The sequence below is a fragment of the Leptosomus discolor genome, chromosome 2 (assembly GCF_034619465.1).
Source record: "Leptosomus discolor isolate bLepDis1 chromosome 2, bLepDis1.hap2, whole genome shotgun sequence".
Classification (NCBI taxonomy): Eukaryota; Metazoa; Chordata; class Aves; order Leptosomiformes; family Leptosomidae; genus Leptosomus; species Leptosomus discolor.
In genome coordinates, this window is record NC_141392.1 from 121,182,481 (window position 1) to 121,200,653 (window position 18,173).

Here is an 18,173-nt window from a genome sequence, read left to right on the forward strand (position 1 = left end):
GAGGATGCTCCCATCTTCCTTGGGCGTGGTGATTTCAACAGAGCGAATAGAGGGGAAAAGTGAAGAAGGATTTCCAGAAATCATAGTCCTGCCTAGAGCTAACCCTACCATTAACAAGAAGAACCCGAGTCAAATAAGAAGTCCCAGATTTGTCAACCATTGTTTCCAGCCCATATATCCCAGAGACAGAAAGATATTTGAGATGCAATCTCTTGGCTGTAAGTATTGGAATAACTCCCCAGGCTCCAGTTACATTCCACTCCTAGTTACATTCCACTGCTTTTCTGACCAGCAATCTAATTTCTCTATTTGCTTGCCTTTTTTTTTGTTTGTTTGTTTGTTGTTTTTTGTTGTTGTTGTGAAAAGAGGCAAACTGTGGTTAACAAAATATCTTCTATATCATGATAACAATAACACTGCGTCTCACTCACTCACGCATTCAAATATTGATAACCAGTTTTTACACAATCACACAAGGAGCTCCTTTACACCATTCACACAAAAGACACAAGAAGACACCTGCAAACATGATTACTACAATAGCAACCACAGCACCAAGCAGACTAACCCCATTCACGTAGTTAAATATCAGTGCGAGTGGTGAAAATACACATTGACATCAATGCCAATCGGTGGACAGTGTGTACATGTAGCAAATTACAGAAACAGACCAGAAAGAATACCTTTTTCCATAGATGGACCGTGTCTACCCCTGCAGCGAGCCAGGTGAGTCAGGGAGCCCCTCCGAGAAAGGGTCCGGGGCGCGCCTAGGGAGTCCCGGTCCTCATTGGCTCCTGCAGCCGGACAGAGATTGTCGCATCTGGGTTGTCAACTGAATCTGAGAAAACTCAATAACAACTACGTGTTATCAAGCAGGTATTCTCCATTCTCCATTGCACTTCAAGAAATCTGTCAAAGGCTTTTATATCTTTTAAAGATCCCCCTTTTTCAGGGTTTGTTTGGTTGGTTGGTTTTGGGTTTTTTTTTGGTTTTGTTTTTGGTTTTTTTTTTAGAATATCTTTACAAGGAACTTGAGAGCTCTTTCACACTGAATACTGCTTTTCAAATTACACAACTTTATAGGCAACCTGTAAATGAATCCTGAATTTCTTTGCCTGCTTTAGATAAAATGTCTCATATTTTACAGCCAGCTAACATCCAGAATAAAAATAGCATTATGAAGCTTTCTTTTTGACCAGACACATACGGATCATAAGACAGTTTAAAAAATAGTTTTAAAACAAGGACCTGCTTTGACCCTATTGCAATGACTGAAAAATTAAGCACTTTTTAAACCTGCCTGGCAAGCACAAACCTACGGCGCAATTAGAATTTGGTACGCGGTGTATCTGTGGAAGTTTGATTTACAGAGGGACTGAAACGAGTTTACATTGGCTCATAAAGCGACCCGTTGTCCCGCAATTGAAACATCTCTTTTGCCTGCCTCCCTCCTTTCTATCTATGAGGGCTTGAACAGCACTGTATACAGCAGCAGCAAGTAAGGACACGGTACCATTGGTGCGTTCTATAACTTCAAGCATCTCAGCTACTTGTGCATCTCTGGGTAGGGTACTTAAAGCTTTTCTTGTTGTATCATTAGCATTCTCAAAGGCAAACGTTTTAAAATCCTTTTCCTTCATTCCTCATCCAAATCTGGATGACTTCTAATAACCTGATATAAACAATCAATAAAAGAAGGAAAACTTTCTCGTGGACCCTGCTGAATGTTGGCAAAGGAATATACCTTTCCTGGTTCCCTGATTGAAATCATTGCTTGGTAAGCTAACTGCTGTGACAACTGTAATACCTCTCCTATAAAAACTTGTTGTAAAGACGCGCTCGCAAAAGGACCTTGGCCGGTTAGCATTTGTGCTTGTACCCCATACAACGGATCCCCTTGCTGCCTTGGTCGTGCAGCCTCCTGGTCACAGAGCTGTTGCCAGGCCTTGGAGAACATAAGCTGCTGAGAAGGGGACAAAAGAATGTTAGCAATCTGTTGTGAATCAAGTGGTAACAAAACATCTGCTGTAAAAATAGATTGTAATAATTGCTGAGTCTAACTAGATTGAAGCCCATAGTGTGATACTGCTAAACGTGCTTTTTCAAGGATTTTCCAATCAAACGGTTCCCATTTTCTGCCTCCTGCCTGATCTGTAACAATAGGAAAGGCAGAAGGAAGAAAATTTCCTTCAATTAGGGCATCACGAATAACTCCTTTCCATCTTCGTCCTGCTTCTTGTTCATTTAATAGTCTATTTGACAATGAAGTAGTTGGCACAGGCATTTGCGACAAAGGCGCTGGTAGTGATGACGGTACAGCAAAAGGATTATGAGTCGCAGCGTTTTCTGGATTCTTCTTGTTGCTGTCCGCTGCGATATTGAGTTCCGATAGTTTGTTTATGAGTTGCTGTAGGACTTCATCAAGCAGTTCCTTTTTCTGCTTTTGTTTTGACATGGTCCCTGGAGAAAAAGAGTCTTCCTGTAAGCGGGTCTTTGTGACCTCGGGGATAAAGGCGGGATTCTAGGCGGGTCGTTGTGACTTCGGGATAAAGGCGGGATTCTAGGCGGGTCGTTGTGGCGTCAGGATAAAGGCGGGACTCTACTGGTTCACGTACTTGTCCCTTTTCTTTGCCCATGCCCTCTTGTAGTTTTTCTGCGTTCTCTTCCGAATCCCTTGTTACTGCGATCGGGTCGGCGCCATGATGGCGCACCTCCTCCTCTGAGAGCGAGGTCCCCGCGGAGGCCCCTCTAGCCCCCGAACTCGCGGTCTGTGTCTGACCAGGGTGAGATTCCGTAGTCGTTTCACGACGAGGCGCGCACCTCCCTTTTCTCTCCTCCTGCCTGGTAACTACGTGAGTCACCGCTTTTCCTCCGGCTGTTAAAAACTCTTAAACCAGTTTTTCACTACATGACTTTTAAAATTACTTTTTTTAACTCACTAGATCAGATACTTCTGCATATCCATCATCAGGATATCTGAGTAACAGGATTGCAGGAGGATGTAACTGAAGAAGCAGTTTTGACTCCTGGTTTATAATCACTGGTGATGGTGTGTAAGACAGAAAGAACTCTGGTTTCTCAGGCTGACAACTAGAAAAATAACAGTATTTCTGAACAAAAACTTCTGACCCCTTAGTAATGGTGAGATGTTTTTTTTCCAAGCTGGAATCACACACCCAAGTGCATGCAGCCACAACAGATCTACAATACAATCAAAAAGTACAAGTGCAAGCCAACACGATGCCCAAGCTGTATTTAATCAGAAACTGGCACATTGAGGATTCTAGTTGCAAAGACTAGTCTAGAAGAAATCCGGAGTAGTTACTCAGAGAGCTAAGTCTCGTGCAGTCATTTCCTTACTAGCTATTGCTAAATCAAAGCCGGCTTTGTTCTGTCTACGTTGTGATTGCTTTTATACTGCATTTTTGCCTCCTGATTGCCAAAGATAAGCCCAGTGACAAGCAGCAGCAATCCCCTTTCCTATGAAATCTGGAAAGCTTTAAGTTTAAGAAAAAAAAATCACTGATGTTGAAACATTTTGTGGTTTTGAAGAGAACATTGTATTTCCGTTTAGATGTAAAGTGGGCAGAGTGTGTATTCCCGTGGAAAAGTGGTACCTTAATGACCCAGTCTGCCACGTCAGCACTGGGACTCTCGAAAGACAAGTAGTTCAGCTCGGTCCTATGGGCAGCGTGTGTATTGAGTCCTTCGAGAGGGGCAGAGCGAGCCAGGCTTTTGATTCCCTGGGCACAGGACTGTGTTTCACTTGTGGATAATACTCAGGTGGTTGAGTGAAGAGGTCAGGCGGTCTCTGGGAAGTAGGAGGAACAAAACCCACCTTTTGTGCCAAGCAAATTTGAAATCAGGTAAATCTTTTTCAGATTCTAGCACTAGAGGCTTGGTTTGCTGAGGCGTCAGACTAATGAGAGGTAGTTCTTTATGTGCGTGCAAATGTAATAATAACCAAAATTCCCCAGTAATTTTATGGGCTGCTTAGGCACAGAGGATGTTCAGTGCTGCGTTGTTCACCCTGCTTTTGGCCCTAACAATAGGAATCATCTCTATTATCAAACAAGCAAACAGTATTATATTCTAGTTGCTTGCTAGATTTTTTGTTACCTCTGTTTGCTGCTCCAGAAAGCTGATGCTGGCTGCCAGTTGAAGTATTACTGTGATAATTTTATCCTGTGGATAACTTCCATTTCATATCGCAGCCTGGCGAGCCAATAGTATCCTTAAGACATGACTACTTCTAACCAGTGAGGACTGGATTTGGGGCAGCAACCTATACATGTGATCCTACTGCTGATCTCCTACACGAATTGGTTTCCTGTGGGGTCGGGATGTCTTGTGGAATGAGAATTCAACTTTCTGATTCATCTTTGGTTTGTGACTATTGAAGTGGCTTCGTGATTTTAAAAAGAGCTGACTCCACAGATCCGTCTGATTTGCTCATATGTAAGCCAGAATACCAGTGACCAAGGAGCCTGTGAAAGCAAACACTGAAGTTAGAGGCTTAAACCAGAAGTGATCCAATAAAAAAAAAATATATTCTTAAGGTCAATCTATTATGTCTTTCATACAAAATCAAAGTGTTGCATATGGTTAGGGCTACCCAGTCCTTCGCAAGACACTTAAAATTTTTTTTTTTTAGCTTGCCAGCCCGTAAATGTTTGACTTGGAATGTTTCATACTTGGGGGCTACTTTGGGCCAAATGCTTTTTTAAAAAAATGTTAAAGGCTTTTCTTGTTCTAAAAACTTAATCAGAAAAATCACACAGTTCTCATATCTTGCACCCATTTAGTTGAGATGCTCTAGTTTGGGGGTTTTTTGGCAATAGATTGGCATTTGGCAAAAGGCTGCCTTGTGCTTAAGAAACACCTTTTCCTGCTCCTCTGAAACACCCGCTAAACACTCCCAAAATTACAAGCCTTTGGGAAATCTGAGTTGGCAAACGCTCCATGGAAATTTTTACCTTAGTAGTAAACTCGCAAAGATCCCATCTATGTGCTCCGGCTCAAGGACTGAGCAACCAAGCAGAACCTTCCTACAGATTGCTCTTAGCAGAGGCTGTGGCCACTGCTGTACTCGGTTAAACTAGAGGAAGGAGGCTTTTGCCTTCGATCTAGTGCTCAGTCTGGTAAATTAAACAGTGTCAAGACCTTGAAGCCAGCTGGCAGAGTCTAGATGTAGCCATACTGTTCAGTTCTTACAGACTTTTGAAAAAAAAAAAAGAAGTGGTCACATCTGGATTTGCTATTGGGAGTTGACTCTTGCCCAAACTAAGAGTCTCCCAGGCTCCAGTGCTGCTCGGCTTAGTTGTACAGGTGCAGCTTTAATGGCTGGCAGCATGCAGGAGAAAGCTGCCGGCCTGAATCCGAGAGGGGCAGAAGTGAGACCTGGGATGGAGCAGCGACAGAGCAAAGGGAGTTCAGGGCTAGGAGCACGCAAGGAGAGTTTAGGAAGGGAGAAAGGAGGGAGCCTGCAACGGTAAAAAAAGCAAGGCAGATCACTAGCAATGAAGCAGGACAGCATTTTCCAAATTAAAGAGATGCAAGAGGCAACGTGGGGACAGTGACATTGCATGCAGTTATGTCATCCACTGCATTCAGCAGTGCTAACTGCAATTAGATAAATCAAGAGACCCAAAGAGCTTGGGAAAAATGTTAACACAGAAAGAACTCTTTACAGTTTAATGCCACATTGCTCAACTGTCTTGTTAAGGGAGTTTGAAAGGCACTTACCATTCGCATCCAGGTTGGAATAAAGCCTTTGTATAGAGACATAAACCCTTCACCCTGTACAGTTTGAACCAAGCAGTCCATGGAAGACTTATACAGCAGACCTCTGGCAGTGTGCAAGGAGAACAATTACTGTTAGGATTACAAATACACAATTAAAAAAAAAAATCCACGCCCCACACATCCCCCCTGAAAATTAATCTGTATCAGATACATTTGTAGAAGCAAGAGCTCTTTTGTAAGCTCACAGGAGTCTCGTCAGAACTGAAGTCCATTAAGTAACTGGATATTCTCAGGTGGCCATCACAACAACCGCCCCAGACATGCAAAACTAAAGCAATAAAATGATCATCGAGTGGATGAAGAGCAAATTACAGAGTTAGCACTTCACTCCCAGTGAAGTCTTGAGTGAGACTCAAGGTTTCAGTTTTCTACAGAAAAGTTGGTCTCTGAAGTGGCTGTACCTTCCCTGCCTGTCTCTTGGCTGGTTCATTATCCGGGTTTTGACCACGTCGGCAGGAGTTCCCAGAACAGCAGCTACCAGGCCAGAACAGCAACTGTCAACAGAAAAGAGGAAACTAAGATTTATCATGACAATTTAAGCATCATGCTTCCAGTTCTAATACTATAGAATATAATTTAAAACAGTTATCATAAAATCATGAGTAATAGCTCCTAACTTAACATAAACTTGATTTAGGAGGAGGCTTGCTAGTATTGCTGTTGCTCAGATGTCCTCCCAGCACCAGCTTCCCTCGCCTCTGTGTGCAGTTCTGAGGCAGGGATAAAGGACCCACAATAGGCAGTTTATGATACTGTTTATATAAAGCAGATTTCTTCCTCATTTAAGGCAGTAAACGAGCTTGTTCTGCGGAGTTTATATTGCTTATTCTTAGGGTTTGCTAAATTTAAAACTAGGTTAGATAAAATAGACATTCTATAAAAGTGAAAATTCCTGTGCTTTCACAGATGTGTGAAGTGTTTAAATGCATCAGCAAGGCACTTCAGGTGGGGGCAGTTTTGTAGCAATGGTTGCATCCTTTGTCTTTTGTACAAAGATGTCCCCTCAGGCCAAAAAAAAAAAAAAAAAAAAGTTGTTATAAAGGTGCATTTTATCAGCAGCGTCACGACCAAAGAATAGGGGCTTCTGCTGGCACAGAGAGGCAGATCAAGGCAGCGAGGCTGGAAATGCTCTGCAGCAGAAAAGGGGTAATCAGGGAACAGGGCACCTGGCAACACTGTGAGTCACACTGTTGTCCACAAGCGGCGTGTTCAGAAGCAGAAAGTGTTTCACTGAGTCGTAAGTGGTCAGATCTGTAAAGAGGGTAATGAGAAAAACCAGCATTGTCAGAAGTAAATGGTGTTTGTGACGTTCATTGCTGACACAGGATGGAGGCTTGGCAAGGCCTAAATCTCCAGTGCAGCCCCTCCCATTGGCACAGCTGGGGCACTCTGCCCCCAGTTCCTGCTGACCGTTGTGGCACCCAGGTCCTGCCGTTAGACGTGTGAGTACGCGCTCCCTTCTACTACCATTTTCTCTGAAAATCCTACCAAGGATAAAATGGATCCCAAATGGAAAATTCTGCAAAATAACTCATTAACCCAACCCAGAAATGCCACGATAAAGACAGCTGTACCTCTCCCACCTCTGTGCAAGTGTTCTAAAAATGTTAGAAACGTTACACGCAGAAAAAACAGATGATGTCGTGGAAGTTATAAGCAGATGTGAGTTATGGCATCAGGGCATCTGAATGAAAGACAAGTGATCTGAAAGTTCTTGGCAGATGTGGGTTACATTTCCAATGTCCTGACCTTAAAAGCCCAGCCTAGCAACCGGGGTGACCCTCCCAGCGCTTTGTAGTGCTTTACGGTCCAAACCTACCCAGTGGAGATCATTTCCCACTTGTAAGAGGGTTTGCTTGTTAAGGTTTACGTGCCGAGATTGCCCGTTAACGTTGTGTATGGAGAGACATGCCTTAGTTAATAGTAACTCTGTAGCCCTCATTTAACAGCTCCTGCTGCAAACATTATCCATCCAGTGATTCCTCTACTGCTACTTAGCAAGATGTAAGCATACACCACCTCTGTTTTTCTATCTTTAGAGAGATTTTTTGGTCACGCTGCTAACATGTCCCTCTGCTGAATGATGTTGGAATTAGTAGCTGTCGTGACAAAGAAATTTAAGCATGCAAAATAAAAAATTGTGAAGGCGATGCTCTAATGTGTGCCACTAAGCACAGAGCAAATGTTTATGGTGGGCGCCCACGGGCAGTGTCTTTTGGTCCCAAAGACATCTCCTTCCCCACTTTGTAAACAGAACCTCGGGAAGGAGAGCAAAGACTGTCCAACATATCCTAGCAGTTTTGGAGAGGCGCAGGAAAGCTCTGTCTGTGTGTGGAAGGAGTGAGTGCTTCTTGGATCAGCCGAGCACTCAGGCAGCCACGTCACCTTATAACCCTCAGTCCCCGCCGGAGCTACGCTGTAGGTGTACCTGTCTGCAGCTCCAGCACACCATGCCTGGGCTGTGGACCTTGTTGATCTGAACACTGACCCATGGACTGTCAGCGTAGCTCGACCTTGGACCGTTCTTATCACCACGGACCTGCTGGTGACCACTGAGCTGTGTCTGACCCTGGTGACCCTCACCAGATCTGATGCTGGCTCAGCTTCCTGGTTTGGCCTCAGACATACCTCATCACCACCCACTTTCCTGAGGATCTGGATCTCGGTGGAACCTTGCTGGCTCTGCCCTGCTCACCTTGCTTGGGCACCAGGGAGCTGGGTCTTGGCTGGTGAGGTCCCTGCTCTGCTGGCCGTGGGACCCCCTCAGCTCCCAGCTCACCATCCCTGAGGCATAAACTGTTATTTTTAAGCAACATGATTTCCACAGGAACAAAATGCTCAAGGCACAAGTCACCTGCAGTGTGCTTCAAACAGGTCCCCAGTGTAGATAACCAAGAAACAAAGACCAGGGGAGTAGCTGACCTCTCCTTTCTTAAGGCTTAGATGCGGCCTTAAGCACTGCAGACCAAGTTGTGAAACTTACCTCCCATGTTCACCAGGGCAGCTCTCTGGACATTGGGCACCCATCCAGCCCAAAGCCCCCGTATTCCTCCTTCAGACAGGATCTTCATAAATGCGTGGTGCACTCCTCGAAACCTGAAATCAATATGCAACTGGTAAGTAGAGAGCCCAGCTACGGAGAGATCTTTGCATGTTCCTGTGCCTTGCTGCACCAAGTCCTCGCACAGGAAAGGCAATTTATACCTGCAAGGATCTGGCCCTTCGGATCCATTTTTTGATCTGTTTTTGGATCCACTTTTGACTTTCATGCCACAGTATTTTACCAAACTTACCGGTTGTACCGATAAGCAGCAATTCGGTCGCTAATGACAGACAACCTTTGCTCCCACAGCTGGAGTGCAGTGCTAAACGGACAAGACACTAAGTGGTGCCAGCAGTTTCGGATGCAAAGAGCAGCGTGTCCTGGTATTTGCAGGAGGATCTCAAGCCCTGCTACCTGCAAGTGACCCAACCCTGCCCGGTGTCTGTGCATCCTGGGTGAGCCATTTCCCCCATCCTTTCTTCCAGCTTCCCTTCCTCAGAAAGCATCCTTCCCCCCCTGCCCCCCGGCAGCGCGCTGGCATGGACGTGCTGCACATGTAGGGTGGGCGAGGGTTTGTGATCTCTGGGACCAATACACCAGAACAAGGAAGGCGAGTATAAATGGAGTAAGGAGGAATTCTCGGATCCCCAACCCTCCTGGCTGCCCAGAGCCATCCTGTGCCCCCCAGGCACTGCTGTTCCCCCAAAAGGGCTCCGACCAGCTGGGGAGAGGGGGTGGCAGAAAACAGAAGGAACCGCACCCTCGGCCACAGAGTAGTCATTAACGGGAAGAAAAAAAACAGCTTCGAGAGGAACCAACCGTAACGGCTTTCCTTCCAGCTTCCTTTTTCCTTCCGTCTGCATCTGCACCTTCACCAGATCAGTCGGGCTGGCGAAAAACTGTCCGATGGCACCCGCAGACATGCCGCCAATTACAGCTTTCCTGCCAAACAGGGAGAAAAACGCGCAGCAGAAAATCTCACAAATAGCAGTGCACGAGCTGAAGGGTTCAGCAGCACAACCCAGGCGAGACAAATGTAAATGGTTATTCCTTATAGTAACAGCCAAAGTTAAGGTACTAATTGTGACGACTGCAGGTAGTTAAGGTAGTCAATGATGCATCTGTCAATTTTAAGAAAGGGTTAAAACTTGTCTGGGGTAAAAAATCCAGTTATTATACATCACCAAGAGGCTCTGCTTCCTCTCCAGATTCCATTATGCTCCTCACTTAAGGTTTAAAGGCAGAATGGCAAGGTACACGAGTAAGGGATGGTGCTCCATGTATTGTAATCACTGAATGCCAATCTAAAACTCTAAACTACTTGCTGATATACGATTTTTTTTTTTTTTAATCTCTCATTGCTACTAGATGTGTCATGTTAATTTTCTGGTTCTACTTACTTTAGTAGAACCTGAAATTTTGCTATTATACCCCTTCCCATAGCACCAAGCATGACAAGTACTTGATCTGTATGAGATTTTATAAATTTTATCTTAAAACCAGTTATATTTTGGACCCAAGATTTAATTTTGGAGTAAATACTTGATATGATACTATCTATGATTATAAAAGTACATTTTAACAATAAGGATTTGACAATTAGGAATTACCAATTTTTGCAACACTTCTGTAAAAATCTGCTCATTCCCCACAGACAATGACTTAGTTCTGTGGCTGTATGCCACACGCATTGTCAAAACACAGGAGTGAAGTTTACCTGTGGCCGAACTAAGCTTGCAAACCAAGAACTTTGGTTTTGCTTTTTATAGGGATCACTTGTCTCCTGAGGAAGGATGCACAGATTTAACTTAGGCTGACGTCTGTCATACACACATGAACAAAATAGCATTGATTCCTTCACGATCTGCCTCTTCAGTAGCCAGGGCTAAGATACAACACCAAGATGGGGAAAGCTTCCTATTCCCCTTGCTTAAAATCCAAAGGCATCATTTCTTGCCCAGGCAGTATGGCAAGCAGCAAAGCAGCAACGCGTTGCCATACTGCTCCTGCGCAACACCTAGCGGGGCCCATCCCTTCAGCAGCTGGACGTCTGAGCTGTACCACCCCTCACTTCTTTCCTGCAAAGCTCCAGAGGACATTTGAGCTGCCCATCGTACCTTTGGAAACGTATCATCACCCCGTGCAGAGCTAATCGAGCTCCCAGGTGACCTTGGAGCTGAGCAGGGCCCAAGCTGCAAGTCCAGCTTGGCTGAGCTCGATCTGGTTTGCACGTCTCAGGCAGCTGTAGGGTTAGTCACAGTTACTCGTGCTGGTGTCGGGTTTGTACAGTTGCTCACGGCTTCTCCAGCAGCCGTTGCACACAGCTGTAGGGTCAGCCACGACTCACCTGCGCTTCCCAACATCCCCCAGCCCACGTGGAAATAAAGGAGCTGCCACTACATCACAGGCCTTGAGTCATGGTGAACCCGCCCTGCCTCCACTGTGGTTTATCGTGTTTCTCCATCTCTTTCGTAGAGTATCCTTATTAATCATAGTCCTAGTTAAGCCTCTGAGAAAACTATTCCAATATTTCTTAGGCCTCTTCCCAGCTGAATGAAAAGGTACTGCTCTGAAACTAAAATTAGAAAGTCCGTATCAATGCTTAAACGCCTACTTTATAATTACCCTCTTTAGGGTAAGTGAGCCCTGAGGAAAAGACAGGTCTTAGGGGTGCAGGACTCCTGCAGTAAGGACAATCCTCGAACAGGCAAAAGTGTAAATATGCAACATTACCAGAAAGGAAAGCTTTCATCCTCAGCCCTGCCAAGCACAGAGTCACGGAGGTGTTCGTATGCGACCATCCGAACGCCAGAGTACACTGTGGAAAACAAAAGCAAGAGATGATTCTTGGGTCTGACACTTCTGGAGGTCACACTGTGATTGAGAGGTCAAAAGGTTGGTTGTAAAACACTGCAGAGCTCGCCTGGGTGAGCTGGTCACTGCTCTCACGTTGGTGAAAGCAAGAGGGCTGCCTGGTAGCAATGCTGGAGCCAAAACATTTTAGCACCAGAGAATCTCTCTGGCTGAGCTGAGTCTGAGTCTGCCAGGAGGCAGCATGGCTTATGCCCACATGCTGAGGAGATGTGACTGCATGGCTTCCCTCTCAGCTGGTGCCCAGCACAAACCCCCCCACAAGTGCTTTTGAGGTTTATTGCTGTCACCGTATTTCCAAGTAGAACACAGAAAGCTGTTACCTGTGGCCAAACCACTAATGCATTTCTTCCTCCTAGCGCTTGCACCCTTATCTTTTTTCCCCAGCCCGTCCCCACTTCCCTCAAATAAAAGCTACTTAGTGTTCTGAGGACTCTGAGTGCCTGCTTGCACTGAAGACCTTCCTGCAGAGACAGCAGGGGAATCATGTTTTGCTTTCCCAGAAGCCAGTATAAGGCTGTGAAGGAATGGGCAAGAGGAGGAGGAGACGCTATTGAGCCAGAATCCCATCTATTTCAAAGTGGGATTGCAGGGTAGACTGAAGGAGTCCTCGCAGATATATTTAAAACACAAGAAGATACGGCAAACTCCCTCCAAAAGGCTGTTGGCCACAGAAGGCAGGACCCAAACTTATCCCATCGTGAGCAGATAATCACCTATGTGGCGGTAGACAGCCGGCGTGGCTCCTTGCCAGAGCTTCCGTAAGCCCTCCTGTTGCACGATGCCAGCCGCGGTGCGCAGCATGCCGCGGTGAGGGGCCGCCTGGCCGGTGGCAATTCCACTGCGATAGATGGCAGCTTCACCTTGGACCTGCAGCCGAGTTTTTGTGAGGTCCAGGGGAAATGTCACTAAAGAGAAAGAGGAGGCGATTTGTGGAGAACAGGAGATTCACATCCAGATCTGTTCAAAGTGCCGTTGGGCGCGGGTAACCACAATACGTTCCTGTCAAACACCAAGTCTTGCTCCCTTATTTCTTTTTTCAGGTTAGTTATGCAATACTCATACTTGCCAAGGGGCTCTGGGTTAAAAATCCTGTTCGAGTTACTCCCCCTGAATAAAGATCAGTCAAAGCTCTTAGTGAGCATGTGGCCTCTCCAATTCTGCCCAGCATAGCAGTGGCACGTGTAACAGTCAGGAACAGCCCCACAGTGGCCATCGTAATGCAGAGACACATAAAGATGAGGATCTATCCCATGAACCACCCTAAACCATGCTGCTTTTCTGATGCAGACACAAAAAATCACATTTAGCCTGTTATTTCTCTCACTGAAATAACTGGGGGCCAGGGATGATGGTCCAGCTGGATCTCAGCTTCCCAGGACTGCTCCTGAAACAGGATGAGTGCATATTTGCTGCCCCTCATTTCAGTTCTGGGCCAGAGGTGTCACCCTGGGGGTGGACCTTCCCAGGCTGTGTGAGGTGGCGAGCGCCCAGGAGCAGGCGTTGTCTTTGGTTCACTGCCTCTGCGACACACCACGCTACAGGGTCGTTCCAGAGCAGGACTCAGAGGTACTAGGGGAATGCAGTCACCTCTCAAAGCTTCAGCAGATTCGCAGTCTATTTGTGCATTAACTTTGGTATTCATGTTTAAAGATTAGCAAAGATGGAGAAGTTACAAATCATTAGAGCAACGCAACAGATTTGCTTGCGGAAATGATATAGAATATGCTGAGAAATATTCCAAATAAGTTACTGATCACAAAGTAGTGCTACACAGATGCCAGGGTGCTTCTTTCCTGCATTTCAGCAAGCATTCTACTACACTCCGTTTTTACAGACATCTCCACTGTAACCAGAAATGTAAGATTAAATTTTTCTCTGATCAACCTGCATTAGCTATGAAAAGCAAATTCCTGACAAAGTCAGCCCCTTGCTGTTAACTTAGGTAACAGATCGTCCTGCCTCTTTAGTCTTCTTCCAGAAACCCAGCAAACGCAAAGCTGAAATTAGTCACAACTGCTCTGTGTTACCGACTGCAGTAACTGCTTCGGTCTCAGAGGCAAAGATTCCAACCTGAAAAACCCCTCCCTCCAGCCACAGGCAGGTGGCATAAAATACTTTCAAGGCTTCAATTATTGAAGAGTCACAACGAGCAGAGTGGAATGAACAGATTTGCTGGAGCAGAAAAGCCAGAGTAAACACCGGGGAAGAAGGTGTCTGGGGACTGAAATTCCCCCTGCCCCCTGTAAGTAAATTTTGACCCCCTTCCCTCTCAGAAAATCACAGTGAGTTGTACCTAGTTCTGCCACAGCTGCTGCACAGGCTGACAGAGCGAATTTGCTGGCTCGGGGCCATCTCTCTGGAAGAGGTAAGCTCTTCTCTTCTTCTGCGGGTGACATCTAGCGTCTAACATGAAAGAAGGCTAACCAGCCACCCTGCGAGGGTCTGGAGCAAAAGCTTAGCTCTGTTCTGGGTCATTTAGGAGACAAATTGCTGAAGGTCATGTTTCTCCAGCGCCAGCAGGAGGAACAGCAGCAGCCCAAGTGCCTCCCGCAGAGCTGCAAGGTCCTTGTGCAGTGACGCAAGAGACTCCTGCGCAACAGGCTCCTGGGAATGTAGTCTGTCGCCAAGGCTGCGCTCTGCCAGGAAACCAGCAGTGCCGGTACAGTCACACGCACAATTTTGCCCGTTATCTACCCTAAAAAAAAAAAAAAAAATCATTAATGAGACCTCAAGATTGTGCGAACACGTGTGGGGTCTGTTTGCTTGGTGGGGTGCTGTCATTGACAGCAGTGCCTCGGGAGCCCCCAGCTGCGTCCCCGTGTGAAACAGCTGCACGGGCATCCGAGACACGGATGAACTGATCCAGATGTGGTTTAACACGAGCTGCATTAGCAACAGCTACACGCCGAGCAGGAATGCCAGAGTGCTGGACTGCTGGTAGCAATTCGTGTCTCCTGGGGATTAGACGCAGGGCAGTGCAGTTTGAGCAGGGGGCCTGCAAACCTGGGAAGACAGAAGCCGATCTCTGCCCATGGGAAATGTGAAAGATTTTCCTGGCGGAATGCTGAAGCCCTGTTAATTGTGTGCCAGTCCTAATTTCTCAAAGTAATATAGGCATATTTAGGTTCTCATCATGAAAAAAAGGGTAAGGCATGTACTGTTCCAGAGGAGCTTTTCATTTATCATTAAGGCTCAGTTGAATCGTTAAGTTAATTGTTAGCCGTTAATCAGTAATCCTTAGGATTTGAGTATTTTTTAGGACATAGAAACTTGTCCCCGAACACCTCCCCCCACCCCTGTCTGAGTGCCTGACATTTTGGTGTATGGTCCCCATCGCAACAATTCAGATAAGTGAAAGGAGCATTGCAGGTGAAATTCAGCTGAAGTCAAATGACTTTATCTCGTTGCTCACCAGTAGTTGGTATTAAATTGGGTCCTTCTTTGGGTTAGAATTCATGCAGTGATAAAACAAGGTACTGACAAAACCCTGATTAAAATGGGAAGAAAGCACACTGCAGTTTAATGCAAACATGCCTGGCTGCACTGAGGGTACGAGTGGTTCAGAGCCTTGTTCTGGTCAGTTTATGCAATCTGTTGTTGGCACTTCTGTGCCTCCCTCAATAGCTGTTCTCTGGGCTTGGGTCAGCTTGTGCCACTATGTGTTAGCCTGTATATCATGGATTTGTAATTTAGGTTGGAGAGGACCTCTAGAGGTCATCTAGTGCAATCCTCTGCTCAGAGCAGGGATAACTCGAGAGTTACATCAGGTTTTCCAGGGTCTTGTTCAGTCCCCTGAAAACCTCCAAGGATGGAGATTTCACAGCCACAGCCTGCTCTGGTGCTTAACCACTTTGTGAACGTTTTTTCCTTATATTCAGCCAGAATTTCCCCACGTATGTCCATTGCCTCTCATCCCTTAGATATACACCTTGCGGGACAGTCTACTCTGTCTTCTTTACAACCATGCTTTAGGGGGTGGAAAACAACAGCTAGATCTCTCCTTAAAGTAAACCCTGTAACATTGTGGCTCCCTGTGGAGAGAGCAGCTCTCCACAGCCGTTTTTAGTCTGGGGAAATAAGTTCTTTTCTTTAGCCAAGCTGATTTGGGGATGATGGTGAGGAAAAATTATCTCTTCCCACAGGATCTTTGAAATGAGCCTGACCTGGAGGCAGACGCTTGTGTGGACAGCTCTGTGATTTGCAGAGCAGAGAAGGGCCAGTGCTCATGGAGGCCCATCAATAGCTGGAGCTTATATATCCCCAAATCCTGAGGGAGACAGCTCCGGCAGAGAGGAGCCTTCCTATGTATTTATTTCAGTTTTCAGTGAGACAGCGTTTTCTAGTTTCTGTCCAAAGCCGGTTTGATCAAAGGCTACCTATGCAGGGAGGTAGCTTGGACTTCAGATATGATGGAAACACAGCAGCAGGGTCTGGGAGGGCTGTGTGCTGCAGGAGAAAGGCAGCCAAACTGCCTCGATCCTCTCACCTGCTTCCATCAGTGGTGACTGTGTTAGTTTTCACTGGAAAGACCATTAGCTATTACCTGCCCAGGACTAGGTCCTAGTCTGAGGAAAGCTTGTTAGTGACGATCGCACCATTGTACTTGTGTCCATCTCACAATAGTGCCTTTCAGGAGTGTCTCGTGTCCTTCACCAAATCATCCCCCAGAAGCAGAAGCTAAACCAAATGTCCAAAACAAACACAAAAGCCTTTGATGAATGGCTTCACAGAGGGTTGAGGGCTTGTCTTACCTGTATACATAGATCACTTTAAACGCACTGCTCAGGCTGTGCTTGTAATGAAAATACACTCCAATATTACAAGGCTTTAGCGCTCTTACCACTTTACTGCTTCGTAGGAAAAGAAAGAATTTAATGGATAAAATAAAACCAGGAAATAAACATACAAGGAGCTGTGATAGCTAAACATGGAAATGTGATGGTATCAGAGGTAGAAGTGATTTATCTCTTTCTTGCACACAGTTTGTGAAATAGAGATCCACATCCTACTTGTTGGCATTTGGGCTTGTTCTTCTGCACCTATGACCAACGCAGGTAACATCCCAATATATTTCAGCATGACTGTTTAATGAAGGCCATAAATCTGTTTCTCACAGCTCTTAACCCCCTACTATCAGGTGTGTTTCTGCTGTGCTACTTTTACTGTACTGCCTGTCTGCACAGGTACAGAGGTTCCTGCCTGTGCACCTATTCCTGTATAGGAAGGGAGTTAAACTGGATTTGTGATAAGCACTTTTAATGGAATAATCATGTTTATAAAAAAGTAGTGTACAAATTGTGCACCATGCAAACGGTGTGGTGTTCCCATGGTGCCTATGGTTCCAATGGTAGCGATGAACTATATGCCTCTCCTAGTACAATACATAAAGCTGGTGAGTGGATAAGGCCTCTGGGTTAGTAACTATTGAAATATTATAAATATTGAAATATTATAAAAATATACACGAGGACAAGTTCAAGGACAGTCCGGCTCTATCTCTTACTCAGCCACCAGCGAGGTTTTATTCTGGTGGGATTTGGAAGCACAAATATGAAGAGAAGGGGGCAGAATTAAGTAGGTAGGGTTCAGGAGGAAGAACATGGGGAAACAGTTTTGCGGGCAGAGCCAGAAAGGCTGAGACTGATTAAAGAGGAAATTCATGTCTGAAGGTGGTATTTGAGTGAAGGGAGAAGTGTAAGATGTGAGGGGCAGCTGGATGCTTGTCTGTGGAACAAACAGATGAAGAGCTAGAAAGGCTGAGCAGGGCTTGTTCAACCAAGGAGCCTAAGCCTGAGGATCAGGTCCTGGGATGAGCAGCAGAAGAGATTTGGACAAAGAGCCAGAGCAAAAGAAGACAAAATCACACACACACACACAAACCAGTTAAGGTTGGAAGGGACCTGGACACTGGCTAGTCCAACACCCGGCTCAAAGCAGGGTCACGTAGATCAGGCTCTCAGGACCGTTTCCAGCTGGGTTTTGAGTGTCTCTCAGGATTCTCCAGCCTTTCTGGGCAACCTGTTCCAGTGTCTGACCACCATCATGATAAAAAAAATAATTTTTAGTGGAATTTGCTGTGTTGGTTTGTGCCCACTGCCTCTTGCCCTTTCACTGAGCACCACAGGGAGGAGCCTGGCTCCATCCTCTTTTCACCCTGCCTGCAGGTCTTCATGGACACTGATAAGATCCCCCTGAGCCTTCTCTTCTCCAGGCTGCAATGTCCTAGCTCTCTCAGCCTCTCCTCAAAAGACAGAGGCTCCAGCACCTTTATGAACTTCTTGGCACTTCACTGGGCTCACGCCAGTCTGTCCATGTCTCTTTTGCACTGGAGAGACTAGAACTGGACCCAGTACTCCAGATGGATCTCTTCAGCACTGAGCAGAGAGGAAGGATCACCTCCCTTGTCCTGCTGGCAACGCTCTTCCTAATGCAGCCCAGGGTGCTAATGAGT

General features: G+C 45.9%; 1 protein-coding gene across 1 annotated transcript; it reads right to left on the minus strand.

Annotated features, from left to right (window-relative positions):
• Positions 1-4,415: 4,415 nt before the first annotated feature.
• LOC147416061 (mitochondrial uncoupling protein 4-like) lies at positions 4,416-14,118 on the minus strand. The gene is made up of 9 exons (XM_086461649.1): positions 14,016-14,118; positions 12,436-12,627; positions 11,582-11,666; positions 9,668-9,790; positions 8,789-8,901; positions 6,972-7,056; positions 6,207-6,299; positions 5,746-5,848; positions 4,416-4,487 (listed from the first exon to the last, which is right to left on the minus strand). Exons 1-9 carry the CDS (start codon positions 14,116-14,118, stop codon positions 4,416-4,418), a joined length of 969 nt encoding a protein of 322 aa, XP_086317775.1.
• Between the last annotated feature and the right edge of the window lie 4,055 nt (positions 14,119-18,173).

Excerpts from the sequence above, each read along its gene's own strand:
- LOC147416061 (XM_086461649.1), bottom strand. The coding sequence starts at position 14,118 with ATGTCACCCGCAGAAGAAGAGAAGAGCTTACCTCTTCCAGAGAGATGG. Across the intron at positions 9,791-11,581 it reads GATGAAAGCTTTCCTTTCTG|GAAAGCTGTAATTGGCGGCA; the intron begins GTAATGTTGCAT and ends CCTGTTTGGCAG. Across the intron at positions 4,488-5,745 it reads TTCCAACCTGGATGCGAATG|GCTCCTTGGTCACTGGTATT; the intron begins GTAAGTGCCTTT and ends TTGCTTTCACAG.